Below are 18,921 nucleotides of genomic sequence, written 5' to 3' on the forward strand. Positions count from 1 at the left end.
TATTTTAATAATATTAAACATATCTATATGTACATTTAAAATACTAATTTATTTAATTAAATTTATATTTATCTATATGATTATTAACACTACTTAAATACGATACAATTAGAAAACGACAACAACGTGAATTATCAAATCTAATGATCACTAAAATTCAATACTACTTTGTAAAAAGAGAAGAAAATAGAATCCAAAACCCAAATTGGGCCGTACAGTCCAAGGTCCAAGGCCACCACTATATAAATCATATAGGTCTCTGCCTTTCTGTGATTTGGTGGAATAGCTGCCAGAAATGGAAATGGCCGCTGCGTTCTCCCACCGCAGTTCTTTTACTTATTTCAACTCCAAAAGCTTCAATCCGGATTCACTTCGACCGTTGATCGTTTCCCCGTTTCATCCCAACCGTCCGTGTCTCCCCGTACGCCTCCGTTCCAGTTCTAATACGAGCCAGCCACGTTGCCACTCCGCCGGCCCCGGCCCAGCTTCCTCGCCTGACTCCGACCCTCCTCGCCCCCCAGGTTTCTACCATCTTTTCATCTGCTTTTTGTTTCCTTCTTTGGTGATCATGTTTATGCGTTTTGAATTAGATTAATTTGTTTTTATGAATAATTCTGTAAATTTGAAGTTGCTTGTCTTTGTTTTGAATTTAATTTGAAAATTGAAAATATATCATGTAAATTTAGAGCTTAGTTTAGGACAAAGAGAGTGAAATTTCCTAAATTGGGAGAAACATAGGCAAAGTGGGAATCTTATCTAAGATAGTAATCAGTGAGTAGTCCTTTTCTTTAGGGTTAAATAATTAAAAAAAGAACAGAGTAACATTCAATTTATGAGTAACATTTGGCTTCTTCAAAAGTGGAATATTATTATTATTATTCAAACATGAACACCAAACTGAACAAGTAGTGCAATTATTGAAAAAATTATGTATTAGTACATAATTTTAGGCATCATCTGTAAATTGCAGAGCATAAGAACAACTGATAAGAAATTTCTGTTGCTACGCGGTGATACAATAGAAGTGTGTTAAAAGTTATTACACAACAAAAGTGGGATTTAACTTTTTTCTTGTTTGCTCCTTTCATTTGAAGTCAAAATTCCATTTGAAATTGCTTTGGATGCGGCTTGTTCTGGTGTCTTATAATCTTTTTCCTTGAACGGGGTTTGCAGGAAAGTTATTTAGATTTCAAGATCATTCTGGTGTCTTATAATCTTTTTCCTTTAACAGGGTTTGCTGGAAAGTTATCTAGATTTCAAGATCGCGCACAGATCTTCCTTGCTGTTCTTTTCTGGATGTCTCTGTTCTTCTGGGCCTCTGCATGGGATCGGAATAATTCTGGTAGACCAGACAAAGGATCTCGATTTAGAAGATAACCTAGTAAGAATTTGATTCTGTATATATATATATATATATGAGACTTAGATAGAGTAGTACTAGAAATACATGAAGGAAACTCAAATATAGATATCGAGCATGTACTTTATTTTCTTTCATTTCCAATTGGTTTAGTTATGTTAGAAAAACACTTTTGTGTAACATCTTGGTGAATCAATGATTTCTTTCACCTTATAAGAAGAAAATAAAGGTGAGATGCCACATAGTTGGATTAAAATAGATAAAGGATAGGGTAAGCATGACTTGCTAACTGTTTTTTTTTGTGAATTAACATACAATAAGTGATGTGTCATTAAGAGCTTCAAAAATTGTTCTTTTTTTTTTTCTCTCTTTGTGGTTGTGGGGCAGAAAAGAGCCAAGGTTTGTTGATGTGGGTGTAGTCTACTGAGTAAAACATTTCCCAGTGATAGTTACTCTTATGTAGCTATACCTAATTAGATAGCATAAGAGCAATTTGTTACATGCTTAAACTTTTAGTTATAAGACATTGCCCTTTTTCAGAAATATGATATTTTCTTGTTACTGCCACATATTGAATGCATAAATTGCATGTTTATAATGCTTGTTGTGCCCTTGAGTGTGTGGTGTATATGCTAACCAATTAGATTATGATTGAGATTATGTTTCTTCTATTTATTGTATAATTGGCCATTGAGATCATGAATTATGACATAAGGGCATTTCATGACAATGTTGGGGGTCCTCTTTATGATAACAAAGAGGAATAATCTATGTTTCTACAGTGATTTTTTATTTTGAAGATGTGTAATCCTTAACAAATTGTATTTTGTTTTTAATTCCCACGGTTTGTCTGAACATGTTAGCTTGATAAATTATTGACAATCAAGGTCATGAACTGTGACATTTGAGCCTTTTATGATAGGGTAAATGAGAATCCTGTTCCCTTGTGTAGCAAAGTGGGATTGTATGTTAGTGTAAATTTTTGAGGGATTTTGCATATTCACATTAGGTAGCTCTTTAGAGATGCCAATGTATCAGGTTAACTAACTGTCATAATGACAGATATCTGAAACGACATCGTTTAAACCCTTCTTAACCCAACCAAAACATCTTCCTTAAATAAACGGCACCGTTTATCATGATGGGCTGAATCTTGACATAAGTACCTACTTTGAACATTGCTGCCAACGTGGCTAGTGCATTAGCTATTTGGTTTTCTTCTCGAGGTAAGTGGGTGAAGTAGATCTCATCAAAATTTTCAATCAGCTTTGTAACAAATTTTTGGTACCGAAATAACTTTGAATATCGTGTTTTCCATTCTCCTCGCTATTGGTATATGACCAAGGCAGAATCCTCGTACACTCCTAAGTTGCGAATCTTCCTCTCAATTGCTGCTTGAAGAGCCATGATACAAGCTTCATATTCAGCCACATTATTAGTGCAGTGAAAGTTGAGTTTGGCTATGATCGGATAATGATCTCCTTCTACTGATACCAATACTGCCCTTATGCCATATCCTAAACCATTTGAAGCCCCATCGAGAAACATCTTCCAATTGTCATTCTCCATAGATTCCTCTTCACTTGTTTGGCATATTGACATCAGGTCCTCATCCGGAAACTCAAACCTCATTGGCTCATAATCATCTTTTACCCTTTCTGCTAAAAAATTAACAATCGCAGTTCTTTTGATAGCTTTTTGAGACACATATACAATATCATATTCAGATAACAAAACTTGCCATCTTGCCACTTTCCTTGATAAGGATGGTTTTTCAAAAATGTATTTAATAGGATCCAATTTTGCTATGAGCTAAGTGGTATGATACAACATGTATTGTTAGAGTTGATGCGCTGTCCAAGCTAATAGACAACACATCTTTTTGAACGGGGAATATTTGGACTCATAATCGGTGAACTTTTTGCTCAAGTAATAAACAACCATTTCTTTCTTGCCCGTTTTATAGTGTTGTCCCAACACATATCTCATGGATATTTCATTTACTGTCAGATATAGAATGAGAGGTCTTCCAATTGCTAGTGGTATCAGTATTGGTGGATTTAGAAGATATTCCTTAACCTTGTCAAAAACAATATGGCATTCCTCATTCCATTCTCTTGGATCATGCTTGCGAAGAAGCTTGAAAATTAGGTCGCATTTGAAAGTGAGTTGTGATATGAACTGAGCTATGTAATTTAATCTTCCCAAAAAACCTCTAACTTCCTTTGGTACTTTGGGAGGGGGCAAATTCGGTTATATTAGGCTACAAATGCCTGTGCAAGGTCTTTCCATGTGTGAATTCGGTTTCGGTCCAATCGGACATACCATTTTACTATAGCATCCGTGAGCCTGTCTCGGAAGCAATGTATCAAAGGCTTATCATCATGTGCGTACGGAGCCATTCTCATGCAATACATAGTGTAGACACTATAAAAAAAGAAAAAAATCATAATAAAATTATATTAATTAAAAATAAATGAAAAATAAACAAAAAAAGGAAAAAAAAAAGAGGAAAAATGGGAGTGGGGAACGATTGGCAGGGTGCGGACGCACCCTGCCAGGCACCTCTCTCACCTTACTAGACGCGAGAAATTCGCGTCTGGCAGGGTAGTGGGAGCGTGCTCCCTTCAACCCAGTATAAAAGAGTCGGAGCCAAGAAAATCAAGGGGGCCACAACCTGCAAACCAAAAAACCCTAGAAAAATCCCTAAGCAACCAAAATCAAAGGATTCCTAGTTTTCTAGCAACCACAATTATCCACAATACCAAAAAATACCAAAAATAAAAAAATAGGCAATTGACAGAGGGAGGTCTGACGTGGGCTAGAGGTCAGCGATAGAAAGAGATCGGTAGAGGGAGAGCTCGATTTGGGCAAAGGAAGAGATCGGTGGAGGGAGAGCCCGATTTGGGCAAAGGGAGAGCAAATCTAAGCAGTCGGCAGAGGGAGGTCTGGCGTGGGCTAGTGGCCGGCGATAGGAAGAGATCGGTAGAGGGAGAGCCCGATTTGGGCAAAGGAAGAGATCGGTGGAGGGAGAGCTCGATTTGGGCAAAGGGAGAGCAGATCTAGGCGATCGGCAGAGGGAGGTCCGGCGTGGGCTATTGGCTGGAGGTGGGAAGAGATCGGTAGAGGGAGAGCCCGATTTGGGGTTGGCTGGCAGTTTGGTAGAGAAAAGGGAGAGGATTTGGGTCCTAGAGAGAGAGAGAGAGAGACAAAAAGGAGAAAATGGGAAAAAAGGAAGAAAATTAAGTTTAAATAGCTAAGAGTTGGGGCATGTGAAATGGTACCGTTTTGGACACCAGGGAGCTGAATTCTTGAAGCAGGCTTACAAGCTTTTCGGGTCAGCCCGATTCACCTTGAGCCGGGTTACGCTAAAGCTTTGGGGTAAGTTTTGGATCGTTGATTTATTGGGTTATGATTGTAGTATTTGTGTTGATTGTTTAAGTTAGAATTTTTTTTATGTAGCTTTATGTTAAGGGTAGTAAAATAATATAAATAAAGTATATTAATGTTGTAGAATGAATTTTAAAACATATTAGGAAAAAATATAATAAAAAATAAAAAAATACAAAAATATGTAAATAAAAAATAATAATAATAGAGATGTTTAAAAATGTAAAAATGTGAAGAAAAAGAGAGAGATTGGAATAGATAAGAAAATATATAAAATATATGTGCAATTATATGAAAATAAATAATAGCATAATTAGGTAGAAAGATTATTTAGTTATAAAAATAGATCCAAGAATAAAAATATGTAGGAAAATAAATGAACATTTAATTAAAAATTAATAATATAGTAAATAGGTTTAGCGGGACATTGTACATGGAAAAGTAAGCATTTAGTGATATGAATGGATTTATTTAATATACACATAAAAAAGGAAATATATGACTAGATTAAGAATATGGGTAAGAGAAAATATAAAATGTAGGAAGAGTTGAAATGTGAGACATAATAATAATACACTTAACTAAGAGAGTCTATATGGGGAAATCATGAATGGAAAAGAACTTGAAAAAAATAATAAAATGATAAAAATAGAAAATATAGTAGAATAAAATGTGCAATTGTCAAAGTATTTAAAAAGATAGCTTCATAAATGAAAAAGAATGAGAATGGGCACAAAGAGAGAGGGAATGAAAATATGATAAGATAAATAATTATTAATAAAATAATTGATTAATTTAATACCGATGATGGGATGATTGGTTGAGATGCGAGAAGTCACAATCCCGAGCCATATTCCCTAGGTTCGGAATTCTAATCAAGGCTCCACCAATATGATGGGAGGGCCTCGATTTTGGAGTTTCGAGATTTTAATTTTAAATAAATAAAAAAATAAATATAAAAAAATAAAAAAAATGATTCAAATATATAATAAATAATTAATTTGTGAAAATGTAATATACATGACATTAAATAAATAGACAAATAAATAAAAAATCCAAAACAATAAGTAATTTAAAATTGAGTATTAAATATCTAATGGTATAAACTATAGATTAATAAAATGTTATGTAAAAGAAAAATAAAATTTTGTTCACTAAAATAACATGGAATTATAAACAATTTATCTAATTATAAAAGGAAAATATAAGAACTTAGAATAAAAAATGTAAAGTATGAAAAAATAATAATAAGGAATAAGAATAGAAAATATGATAATAAAAAATAATAATTAAATAATAATAAATGAGAAAAAATAGATAATTGCATTAGCATAACATATATATATGTTGCATCATGCATATCATTGCATATAAATATTTCTGTTTTCGAGTTTAAGCCTTAATGATGGGATCTTCCGAGGGTCTTGAGAAGGCGGGTATTCCTTGAAAAGTTTTCTAGTTGAAAAGATGTCATCGGGTCCCACCAGTATGATGGGAGGGCTCGAGAAATATCTTTAATAAAAAGCTTTTACCCGAATTAGGTTCATTATGCACGAAAACGTTATTTTTAAAGAAAAACGTACGGTGACCCCGATGACGGGATATATTCGTCGAATTTGCTAAGGCGAATTTCTCGAATAATTCCTTAGGTGAGAGAACACCCCAGATCTCACCAGTATGATGGGCGAATTTGGGAGAATGTCCTCGATAAAAGGTTATTCGTTCGACATATTTTCATCTCACGCCATGCATTTCATCTTGCCTCACATTTGCATTCCATTTTAGGTTAAATAGAAGGTAAAATAAGAGAATAATAATTAAGAAAATATAGTGAAATTAAAAATTAAAGCCTAATAGGATAATTTAAAAATGGTACCATTCATGGAACGGGCGTCTCAAGGGTGCTAATCCTTTCCCGAGCGTAACTGTACTCCCGAACTTAGATTTAGATAAACGTAGACCAGTTTAGGATTCTTTTCGGTGGGCTTAAAATTAATTTAAAGCTTCATCGATTAGAATCGAGTCAATAGGTGGCCAATCGCACCTAGTAAAAAAAATTGGTGGTGACTCCTAATTTTTAGAGTTTTCACTTGCGTCTAGTGGTCGGGTTCTCGGACCTGCACGTTACGACACAGTGATATGCGTGATCGGACATTTGGTATCATCATATTTTTCAAAATCTAGAATTTTGAATTTGGGAGGGATGACCACATCTAGTACAAGACAAAGTTCTATTGCGTCCATGGAACAGTACGTACTCATCCCTTCTACCATACGTAACCTTTCTTCCAACAGGTCGAACTTCTGATGGGTATCAGGGTTATCTTTTGATTCAACGAAACCAAATTTAAGTTTTTCTTCTTCTTTTGGATCATCCAAATCAGGCACAAAGATAGGATCTGAAGGACTCGTCCCTCTAATCGACCTTGGTTGAACATAGGTCGGAGGTGGTCTCGTAGGTAAAGATATTCCGAAGAATGGATATGGACTCACTTGTGACATAGGGACTGAAGCATTTCTTGCTGGTGGTGGAGTAAACCTTGACGGATGTGTAGGCTTTGCATTGGCCTCTGAAGGTTGTACCTCTTTTGGCGTACTGAAACTCCCCATCACTCTTTTTTCTTTATCAGTTGATATTAATTTCAAAATCTTAGCTAATTGACCCATGATTTCCTCTTACTTCTTTTCAATTTTGTCCATCCTTTCTGAGTATTCGTTTCCCATGACCTTTGAGTGGGCTCTCGTGTTGTATCAGTGAAGGATTTGATTTTTTAAAATTTTGTTCTTTATAATCATTCATTTACATAAGTTAGAATTTTATTTGATTAAATAAATATTGACAAATACATATTATTATTATTATTATTATATGCCTTTATTAAATGAATCATGTGATTGTACTACAAGTGAAAAGTATTGAAAAGAAAAATAAGAAAAATATTGGCCATCCAACAACAATTACCATAAGAAATCCGTATCTATAAAACTGAATATCTGATTACATCCATGTTCAAAACATTGACATCATTGCGTTTCAAAAGGAAAAACCAACGTTATCATACTGATCTCGCACCATCTTAAGATGATTGATCAGTAGCTCACTCAACTCGTCATTCGGAAAGATCTCTTGGCAAAGCTTTTCTGTCTTGTTCGTCATTTCTCTTGCCTTGAAAGTTGTTTCTCTCATTTGCCTTATTATACCTTTCATTTCAGCTTTCTTTCTTTGAAGATTTTGTTCACACAAGTTACTTTTTTCTCTTATTTGAAAATATTCCCGCCTAACAGCTTCATATTGTCCTTTATAACCTTCCATGGCGGTCTCCATTAAATTATAGTCATTCTTCAGCCTTTGTATAGTTTGCTTTTGCCTTTGTATTTGGTTTTGCAGAGTACCATTAATGTTTTGAATCTCTTGAATTTTGGCCATCAAGGAAGAATTTGTTGCATTGGATCCCTCGAACTTGTTTTTCCATTCATCTCGCTCTTCCATGGTCCTTCGTAATTTTCTTCTTGTTTCTTTCTTCACCTCCTCTAACTCATCTTCATATTTTCGTTTCATTTTTGCCATTTCTTTCTCGAGTTTCTTCCTAACCAATTCACTCTCTAAGAGGACATTTTTGAGTTCTAGATTTACTGGGAGTTTCTATGCATTTTCTAGAGGATATATAACATCCTTCACCCTCTGAGCATGCCATGCTAGATATCTCGTGGTAATCTCATCGGTCAATCTTCTTTGATCTACTCTACTTGTCTTTTTCCAATCTTGTACAATTTCTTAGATTTTCTTCAAAGTTCTTGGCTCCCCGTATGCGAATTCTAATTGATTGAGTCAGTGAGTCATGGGCACAAATTGCTCGGACCCAAATTGCCTTCGTATCATTATCGGGACGTAACTAATTACCCCCAAGATCCCATTAGTGGTACCCATGGCTTATCTCCGTATTTATACATTACTTGCATTTTGGGCATCCAAGGGACTCTCTAAGTCACCTCGACACTTAATCAAGTTTCTAAGCTTGACAATCCACTCTTCCTTTCTCTTGCAAACTGACCATTCACTCTCATAGAATTCAAAGGTTGGACAACTTGTAGATAAAAAAGGCTTTCAAAATTTACTCACTTTACACTCAAAGTGACTTTTGATCTATATAATGAGAAGCTGAGCACACTCGATAGGACGTCTTTCACCTTTGCGTCGACAATAATTTAACGATTTGAAGGTCTCGACTAAGATAAAGGGAGCTGGGTTGATATTCCGTGTCACTTGGTCAAAGAAATCTATGACTGGTACTTCGACATGACTTAGAACTTTAAAACTCCACCAGTACGGTAAGAGGGTTTTAATTTTAAAATTTCGATATTCTTAATTTTTAATAAATAAAAATTATTATATAATAAATTAGTCAATATATAAATATAAATATAATAAATATAAAAGAACAAATGTCATATATTCATTTAAGGTGTCAAAATATAAATATAAACTTTTGAAAAAAATATAATACTCATGACAATATATAAATAAATAAATACTCAATGATGGGAAATTCATAATGATTAATACATTTAAAGTATAAAAGTTAAATATTTAGTTATATAAAATATATATAATAATAAATTTATAAGTGTTATAAAAACAGAATAGGATAGATAGTAAAAAGAGGAAAAAGTCGAATCAAAATATATACAATTATGAAATAGGATATCTTGCTTAAAGACTATAGAGTTTGAGTAAAAAGAAAATTTATATAGTAAAATAGATATACATCTAAATAACATAGAAAAATATATAATTCATAATATACATATTTATAACAAGAAACGATAAAAAAGGAAAATTTTAAAGAAATAACAAAGAAGATATAAGAGGACTTAGAAAAAAAAAAAATTTCATGAGCATATCACACATCACTATTGCATTGTAAATGTCATGGCATGTAGATATTTATATAAACGAGTATAAGTCCCGATGATGGGAGTTTCCGAAGGATCTTGCCAAGGCGAGTTTTCTTCGAAAAGTTTCCTAGGTGAAAAGATATCTCTAAGTCCCACCAGTACGACGGGAAGACTCAGAGAATATCTTTAATAAAAAGGCTTTTGCTCGTAATAGGTCTGCATTCACGAAAATATTATTTTTGCTAAAACACATACGATAACTCCGAGGATGGGATTTATTCATCAAATTTGCAAAGATAAGTTTCCTGGATAATTCTCTAGGTGAGAGAATATTTCGGATCTCACTAGTATGATGGGCGAATCTAGGAAATATCCTCAATAAAAAGTTTTTCGTCTGACATTATTTGAATTTTATGCCATACATTTCACGAATGCATCATGTACACCTCACACTCGTAAGGTCAAATAAAATATTTTAATAAAATAAAAAATAAAACAAATGAATAATAACTAAAGAAACATAATAAATTTAAGAATTAGGGCTTCGATAGGATAATCTATAATTAAATGATATCATTCGTGGAATGGATGTCATGGGGTGCTAATTCTTCTCCGGACGTAACTGTACTCTCGAACCTAATCCTAAAAATCATAAACCAGTTTAATGTTCTCTCGACAAACTTAAAATTAATTTAAGATCTCGTTTATTATAATTAAGTCAATAGGTGACCAATCACACTTAGAAAAAGATTGTGGCAACTCTTAATTTTTTTCACATCTAGTGATTGGGTTCTCGGATCCGCATGTTACGACAATATCTAGTATTGATTAATGCCCATTAGTATAATAGGAAAATGTAGTATATATCTAACCCAGTTTTTGAATTGATATACTTTGTTGTCTTTCTTGCATAATATTGGAGTATGGTTGCTAATAAGTTCTTATGGCCCAACTTCTTGAGTAGCTTCTCTATTCTAGAAAACTAGGTATGGGCTACCTCGAGTTTGGAAGAATAGTTTTTCCATTTTAGTTTCTGTGAAGATGGAGAAAGTTTCTGGAGGCTAATATTTGGAACTCCAAATTAAAGTTGAAAAGAACGACGACAAGAAGTTGATAGGCTTCTGTAATAAAATTTTAAATGAACAAAAAAATTTCTTCATTTTGCAAATAGTATTAATTCTAACAATACTTTTCAAAAATCTGTATTTCAACATATTTTTATAGCATGTTTGATTCACGGAATAAATAAGAATAGAATAGAATAATTATTACGTAAAAATAGAATGAGATGAGAATAGAATAGAATATATATTATATAATTTGGTATGACGAATGGAATAGAGTATAAATAATTATTATGACTTATTGCAGTGTTTGGTTGGTAACAATAACTTTGAAATAAAAAAGAAATAAAAAGATAAAAATATTTTTTATTATATATATAATTATTTATTTTTATTTTATTTTTAAATATTAATAATTTATAATTTAATTAAAATATTAATAATTTTTTATTTTTTATTTAATATCATTAAAATTTTAATATATTAATAATTTAATAAGTAAAACATTAATATTTTAAAATATTTATATTATAATATTTTAATCATATTAATATTAATAATATTTAAAAAATATATAAATATTAATATTTTAAAATTTATAAATAATTTTTTTTATTTTTTCCTTTCTTTTTCTCCATGGGCCAGCCACCGGAAAGGTGATTGGTCTAATGAAACGTCGATCTGGTACACCATATGATCGGATCTAGCCACTAGAGTGCCAGATCGATGCTTCCCGCGACTGGATTTGGTCGTGGAGTGCCAGATCCAGTCACGGGATCTGGTCGAGAAGCACTAGATCAGGTGCTTTTCGTGGTCAGATCTGGCTAGATCTCGGTTGAATCTTGTCGAAAAGGACTAGATTGACGCTTTTCAACCATATGCGATCGTGAAACCATCGTCGTCGCTGCCGCCAACATTATCTCCGGTGATGAATGCAAGTTAGGGAGAGAATGAGAGAGGAAAGAACGTGAGAAGAGAGAAAGAATAAGGGAAAATGAAAAAAAAAATATTTATAAGTCTAGGATTGTAATATTTTTAAGTTATGAGGAGCATTTTAGTTTTATCATATTTTAAGAATATCCTTTCAGTCATGGAATAGCAAAATCCATGAAGAAGCTTGGATGTAGTTAAGCCTGAGTTTTTCTCTTGTCATAAAGAATATTTATTACTAGATAATAACTATTCCCTGTGACATTGCTTACCAAACAGAGGTAAAGCAAACACATGGGAATAGACAACTATTCCCTGTACCAAATGTGCATTTAGTGTAGTTTTAATCGGGCCAAATAAGTTTTGTACTTTTGGATAAGAAAATTTTATTTATGCAACATTTTTGTACATCGGACGAGATACTCATACAATTAATTAGATTCAATTATTGGTAGGAGGTGGGCCGTCGTCAATTTCAGAGAATTGATGTTTGTTTCATGTTCAATCAGAGAATTGTTGGGGTGGTGTCAGTTCGTTGAATTGTGATTATTAGGTGGTCCTGGAGTAATAGACGATTTTCAGCTTTGGTTTGAAAAAAAAAAAAAAGCAAATCTTTTGCTCCAGTCAGATATTGAGAAAAAAAATCAACTTTGGCTGAGACTTCTTTCTCATCTCCACCTTTTGGTTCAAAGAGGTAAGATCACTTGAATTTGTTTCATTTCCTCAAAACTAGAGGCGTGAAACTAGGTTCTGCAAAGTTACGTCGCCAATTCAGATACTTTAGCTGACCAAAGAATCTGGTCTATAGATCAATGGTGTTTGGACTTTGGACTGACTTAAGAATCTGAAAACTGAACTTTTCCATAGAAAGCTTATAAACGACTTTCTGTAGTAGACTATAGCTATATCGAAAAACAGGCTTGAATTTCACTTCCTTTTCTCCTTGCTTTTGGAAGAGCAAGGAGTGTGGAGACCATGAGATGTTTAGATTTTTCTTTTGTTGTCAAAACAGCCTGATGTCCAAAAATAATATTGTGAAGAAAATGACAGTGAAGAGCCAGTATGATGTCCAAAATTAATTTGTGGCTTCAATTTGCCTTGAAGGTATAGGCAGTAAGGCTTCAACCCTGTTCTACTGAACAAGACATTGAATTGACTTAATTAAAATTTAATCTGGGACATTTTTGGCCTTATTGAAGTTTGCAGAAAACCCTTGAAGAGAACCAGCAAAAATATCTATTGTCGGTTTGTGTTTTGCTTGTAATAGCACCCAGAAAAAAAAGGTAAAAGATAAAGAGAATGCTGTAGATTTGGGTAGTTTAGCATTGAAGTTATGGTGAAATAGCTTTAGTGACAAAATATAACAAGTATTGTGGGGAAAATGGCTTTCAGTACCAAAACTATAAGGTTTGGTTAAAAACAGTGGTTGACATGGTAAATTTCGACTCTTCCATTGACATCCACCCTTTAAGAATATGAGGAAACAGACAAGGATCGAAATTTTGTTGAATAGATTAGAAGATCAAAATGCAATCAAGAAAGTGGTGTATATTTGAACACTTAGAAAGTTAAGTATACTAATATAAAAACCATTTTGATTAACGCTACAACTTGATCAAATGCCATATTATAAAGTTTTAAGACTTTGATTTTTTTTTTCAGTCTATCTATTAATGAATGGTTGATATTACAATGGTGATAAAAAAATTTTTAACGTCTTAGGTATCTGCACGAATAATTGAATCAGAGTCTCCCTTTGTTTATAATCAATTTGGTTTGATATTGGATAATTGTTTTAATATCCAACATAATATTATTGTAGGATCTAAAAAAATATTTAATTATTAAAAATATCTCTAATTTATTAAATGGGTATCTTGATCTTATAATATAACTACGTCTTTTCCGTGATGAATTGATTTAAGTTGGATCAGAAGACGAAAGAGGAGGGTACACTTGCCTTCACCTGTCTATCGTGAGAAAGTGAACTCAACAAAAGAATGAAGGTAGACGGTGAGGATATCACTTTGTATTAATTATAATAATAATAACGATGCCATTGATTGGAAGGTTGCATCAATGCACATCTCCTTTATTTCATTTCCCTTCTTAATCTTGGCATTTTGGCTGCATTAATGTTCAGCGGTGAGTGACAGTCCCCTCGAAACAAGTTAAAAAAATGGTGTCACCACTCTCTCTGTGTCTCGTTCTCTCTCCAAAGCAAAGCACGCGTCAATGTTGGTTTGGTGGAAAACGTAGGCAAAGGCTAAGATGACAATGCGTCTGCTGCTGCTGCTGATGCCATTGCTATCGGTGCCACAATGGATCCAGGACCGTCCATGTGTCTCTGCCTTAGAGGCCTTTAAGCTTACAAGTGCCGATGCCAATTGCATCCGTGGACTTTTGTGGTGAATCCAACACACCCAAAACTATGTATGCCCTTGTTGGGATCTTTGTCGTTTATGAATTAAGCTTATCCGACGGGCCAGATTCATTCATTGGAAGTTTTCTTTGCTCTTCTTTAAATCCCCATTTAGCTCATTACTGCTTCTAGTGGGGGAGTTTCTTCGTCCTCTGACCTCCCTGTCAAAAGGTTCTCTTTTTGAAACCGATACTTCTACAAGTATAATTTTTCAATCTGCTACAAAACTCTTACCTTCTTTACTTTCTGCACAGATTTTCTTTACTTCTGTTCTGTTCTTTTGGTTAGTTGGACTTGTGATTCTAAAAAACATATGAAAATGCTGCTGAGAAGCTCATCAACACCAATCTTAAACTCGTGGTTACCTCACTCGAAAGACTGTTCATCACCAGAGCCAGACTTTCCAAATCTCCAAAGAAACAGATCAGTCTACTCTCCTTCTCCCTTAGATGACCACAAGCAAAAACTAACACAAACCTTGGCTGATATCAGTATCCAAAATGGTACACCGAAACCAAGAAAAAAGAAGGACAAAGCCATAATACCAACATCTCACTCTGTTGACAAACATGCAAAGCAAGAAAGTGATCAAGTCAAAGAGTCAAAACCCAACTCTTGCTCAATCCGAAGACTGTTTTCAAGTTCTGGGTTGGGAGAAAAAATAGTGGATGAAGATGGCGAAGACAGTATTGTGATGCAGACACCAGTGATGGGTGGTGGAGCAGGAAATGATGGTGGTAAAATCTGTGGTGGTGGTGGAAGAGGAGGAGGGTCAGACGCTGGAGATGATGGCGGTGTCTCAGGGTGCTTTGAGAGCAATAATCATGGGAGTGATAGCACTGATGTCTACTATCAGAAGATGATTGAAGCAAATCCTGGCAATCCGCTTTTGCTTGGGAATTATGCCAAGTTTTTAAAAGAGGTGAGTAATAAACTCTTAAGACAAGATAGTTAGCTTGCTATTTTTAGAACTGTTAGCTACTTTTTGCAATTCTCTATTGGTGTAGAAGTACTGGAGGAAGGGAAAGAGATGATAATTCTGTCATTGCTGAGGCAGTGAAAAGTCTAATGTTTCACAACGTTTAATGTTTGCCACTCAATTTAACCTAATGTAACTATTTTATATTGCTTCCTTACATAAGGAAACCTTTTGACCTTTCCTTTATCTGGTAAAATTTCACCTGTTACATTATATTTTTGCATCGATTTTTCTAGTTCCTGGTAGGCATGGAAAACTACTCTGAAGAGGACTAATCTGATCAATTTATTTTCTCTTTTGATTTAGTTAGAACATAACTGATTGATCTTTTGTTTGTTCACAGATTAGAGGAGATTTTGCGAAAGCAGAGGAGTACTGCGGAAGAGCAATTCTGATGAATCCAGATGATGGGAATGTTTTGTCTCTCTATGCTGATCTAATTTGGCAAAACCAAAAGGATGCTCATAGAGCCAAAAGTTACTTTGATCGAGCTGTTAAAACTGCCCCGGATGACTGGTAAAATACCAAGTGCTAACTTATCAACATTCTTTGCGTTCAAATAAAGGTTTAACTTTTATGGCTACATTTGTTGTATCTAGTTTTGTTCTGTATCAAACAACCAATTGTTTTTATCAAACTGATGTGTTGCCTGAAATTTTACTAAGTTTACCTTGATGGATTCCTTGAATCTATAACTTAGTCATAAATTTTCCTGGATTTTGTAAAATCAACCATGTTTCGCAACAAAGAAGTCTTTATAGTTAATCTGTACCAGCTCTAATTTCATTTGTTAGAACTCAGAATCACTTATATACAGCTGAAACTTAATGTGTGATCCTCAATTTTGTCTGCAGTTTTGTCCTGGCTTCATATGCAAAATTTCTTTGGGATGCTGAAGAACTAGAAGAGGAAGAAGAAGAGCATGACCAGAGCAGACAAGAAACTGAGCACAGCAGTATATCTCATCCAGATTTCTTCCTTCGACCTCCTCACAACCCTCCCATAACTGCAGCTTCCTAACTTATGTATGTACAAAAGCTTTGACTTAGTAGGTTAGCTAGAGAATGAAGTAGATGCGGATATCTTTGTTCTTTTCCCGACTGTATCTTGCAAGAATAGTTCTGCCTAAAAAAACAATAAAAGTATACTTTTGTATTAGTGAAAAGAGGATATTTTCTGGAAATATGAGGCTATGAGCTTGTTGAGTATCTGTATTCCTCAAGGCACAAGAAATGATCTTTTTGATGTCTTTTGTGTTACTTTCCCATATGTTGTACTTAGAAAAAGTTGAAAAGGATATGTTTAGTTGAGAAAGGGAAAATGATGGATCAGAGTAACTCCTGTTTGAGTTTAAGGTCAGATTGGGTATTTAATTTCAAACCAAGAAGGATGCAAAACAAGAAGAATTTGTGTAAATTAGACGGTGATTTCCTCCAAACCAACTATAGGGGAAAGGGGTAATGGTTGATCTGAATGACAAATATTTTATGCACAAGTATCTCTACTAGCTTGTTGTCAATTTTTATTTCACTATGAATAGATCATACTCTTAGTCATCGATTGCTAAATTGCAGCCCAGAGAAGAATGTCACTTAAAGTGTTTTCATGAATAATCTTTTCAGCATTATGTAGTAACCTCAAAGATTTACTTGGTTAAGAGAGTTTTTTTCAGCCATCTTTAGCACAAAAAACAGTGCTTATCTTGAATGATATACTTGTTTCTGCCTTCTGTATTTTAGTTTGATACTAAAAGTTTCAGCTTACCACATGAATTACACAATTTGGGGTTGTTCTTCTCAGACCCTTGATTCCTCGTCTCATGTTTCCTGGTTCAATCTGGATACCGGGAAATTCATTACTTTCAAACTAGAGGAAGAGACCCAAAGACCATTGATTGGGCAGTACCACCTACCTTAGGATACACAAGATGTCAAGTCATTCAGCCAAATTATAACATAGCACATGCCTAGCATCTTGATTAACATCATCCTGCATGATATCTAGAAGAAGAAAGGAAAAAAACAGGGGAGGTCAGGTAAGTGGGCTCCTATCAAAACTCCTTTTGAGAGATATTCTTGCCTAGCTTGGGGCTTGTATGTCTGGTATCTATTTTCTATCTTTTGCTCTTTACATGGATGACCAGCTCTTTCATAGATTGCAGTGATAAGCTGATAACATACATTAATATATCATATTTCTTTTAGTCCCTTGGCACAGTCTGTAGTTATTATTCAGTATGGAGCAACAGAGGCAAATATGTCATGATTCAACAGTGCCTCACAGTGGTTGTTGCAATGCTTGGAATCATCTAAAAGTTTGGACCCATCTTATCACACTACCTTTTATCTGTTGTGCAATTGGTTTTTCCAGATTACAAGATTGGCTCCATTGGTGGGACTGACCATCATCATGCCTTATCTCCACATGGGAAAGTTAAATTGGTTTCTTCTCTGTAACAAAGAAACAATTGAATTGTACCAGGGGAATTGGCCAGAACAAGAAAAATGTTAAATAAGATCCATCTAATATTGCAGTATTACAGATGTTTATCAGCTCTTTTAGATGTATCTAATATGCTATTGGCTTCAGATCAGGCCAAAAGAAAGAACTATTGCTCTTGCATGCCAGGAGAAAAGTATAGCTAGAGTCCAACTTGTCAACTATGTATATTAACCATTTTCTCTCCCACTTGAATGTGAAATATTGCTGTCAAATTGGGAAAATAAAACCTCTCCACCAGGACTAAACTGGCCTAGGGTATCAAAATGACCATAGCAACAGTCTTTCCCATTGGAAACTTATCCAACATTTATTGTTCAATTTGTTCTTCTTTGTACAGAGTGAGTCCAAGTTTGTAGAGGGTTTCCAACAGGAGGGCCAGAAACTTTTACCTTGAACAGGAAAAAAGAAGGGTCGATTGGCTAAAATTGTCAAGGGAAGAACAGGTCTTTGAGTGGATTATTAGTACAAGAGTTGGTTGGATATCATAGTCACACAGAACATTTTTATTTCCATCTTGAAAGGAATCTCTCATGTAATATTGCCTCTCTCTTAATCAAAAGAGACAGAAAACATTGCAATTATTACCTATTCTAACAATGCCAGGACCCGAATGAAGTAACTGGCTTAAATAATTGTGAGCAACTTTGAGATACTTTGTTTCTGTAGAGGGTTCTTTTGGTTAGGGAAAGAGGACGTACTGCAATGAGTGAATAGGGATGCGCTAAAGGCAGTAGAGAGGAAGACTGGAGCAGTCCTTGAAGTGCTTTGGGTGACAGGTGGTGAAAGATGAGAAAAGATGGAAGAGGTGGCGGATAATGGCGAATGAGAAAAGCTGAAAAGAAAGAATGCTTGAAGGAATCTGGAGAGAGCTTTTTAGAGTAATCTCTGCTGGGTCTCCCCCAAAAGATCCCATTTACCTTTTAAGTTCTTATATTTATATTGAGTAGGAACGCTCTCTTAAGAGTTGTTTAGGAGAGCACGTTCAATCATGCAAGGACGTGTTTGTCATGGAAAAACAGTTAAAGAACAGTTTACAGGATATTAAAAGAATGATCACGTAATTAAGTAGTGGGCGTAAGTTTTGGGTAAATGGAGCAGTAACATTTGAAAGTGCGTCACATGTATTTTTAAGGAGTAAGGAAAGAGAAAAGGGTAAAGCACATGTACTTCAAGGAAAGGTTAAGAGGAAATCCTCTTAACTATCTTCATATCTGAGTCACCAAGCCAAATTTTCTAAAACATCCCAAACGTTAAGGTAACTCATGAACCCTGTCACTTATTCTGAGTTACTTTCACTTCTCCGTACAAATAGCTATTTTATGCTTTTTCCTGTGTGCTTCTGTGCTTGTAGCGCTCTTTGGGCACTTCTGCGCTTGAA

At 34.5% G+C, this 18,921-nt stretch overlaps 2 protein-coding genes across 3 annotated transcripts; both read left to right on the forward strand.

Moving 5' to 3' along the window:
• The first annotated feature begins 252 nt into the window (after positions 1-252).
• Positions 253-12,670, forward strand: LOC18595251 (uncharacterized). Of its 2 annotated transcripts, XM_088807457.1 has the most exons (3): positions 253-521; positions 1,232-1,381; positions 12,096-12,670. In XM_088807457.1, exons 1-2 carry the CDS (start codon positions 296-298, stop codon positions 1,375-1,377), a joined length of 372 nt encoding a protein of 123 aa, XP_088663583.1. In that variant the 5' UTR covers positions 253-295; the 3' UTR covers positions 1,378-1,381; positions 12,096-12,670. The 2 variants fall into 2 exon arrangements, with proteins under 2 accessions (XP_088663583.1, XP_017979226.1); XM_018123737.2 differs by lacking the exon at positions 12,096-12,670 and having other exon boundaries at positions 254-521; positions 1,232-1,600.
• Positions 12,671-14,188: 1,518 nt separating this feature from the next.
• LOC18595252 (uncharacterized) lies at positions 14,189-16,206 on the forward strand. Its single transcript, XM_018123735.2, has 3 exons — positions 14,189-14,984; positions 15,385-15,557; positions 15,896-16,206. The coding sequence occupies exons 1-3, from the start codon at positions 14,376-14,378 to the stop codon at positions 16,059-16,061; spliced, it is 948 nt and encodes a 315-aa protein (XP_017979224.1). The 5' UTR covers positions 14,189-14,375; the 3' UTR covers positions 16,062-16,206.
• Positions 16,207-18,921: the final 2,715 nt, after the last annotated feature.

Source organism: Theobroma cacao, chromosome 6, assembly GCF_053813885.1.
Source record: "Theobroma cacao isolate CCN51 chromosome 6, ASM5381388v1, whole genome shotgun sequence".
NCBI lineage: Eukaryota > Viridiplantae > Streptophyta > Magnoliopsida > Malvales > Malvaceae > Theobroma > Theobroma cacao.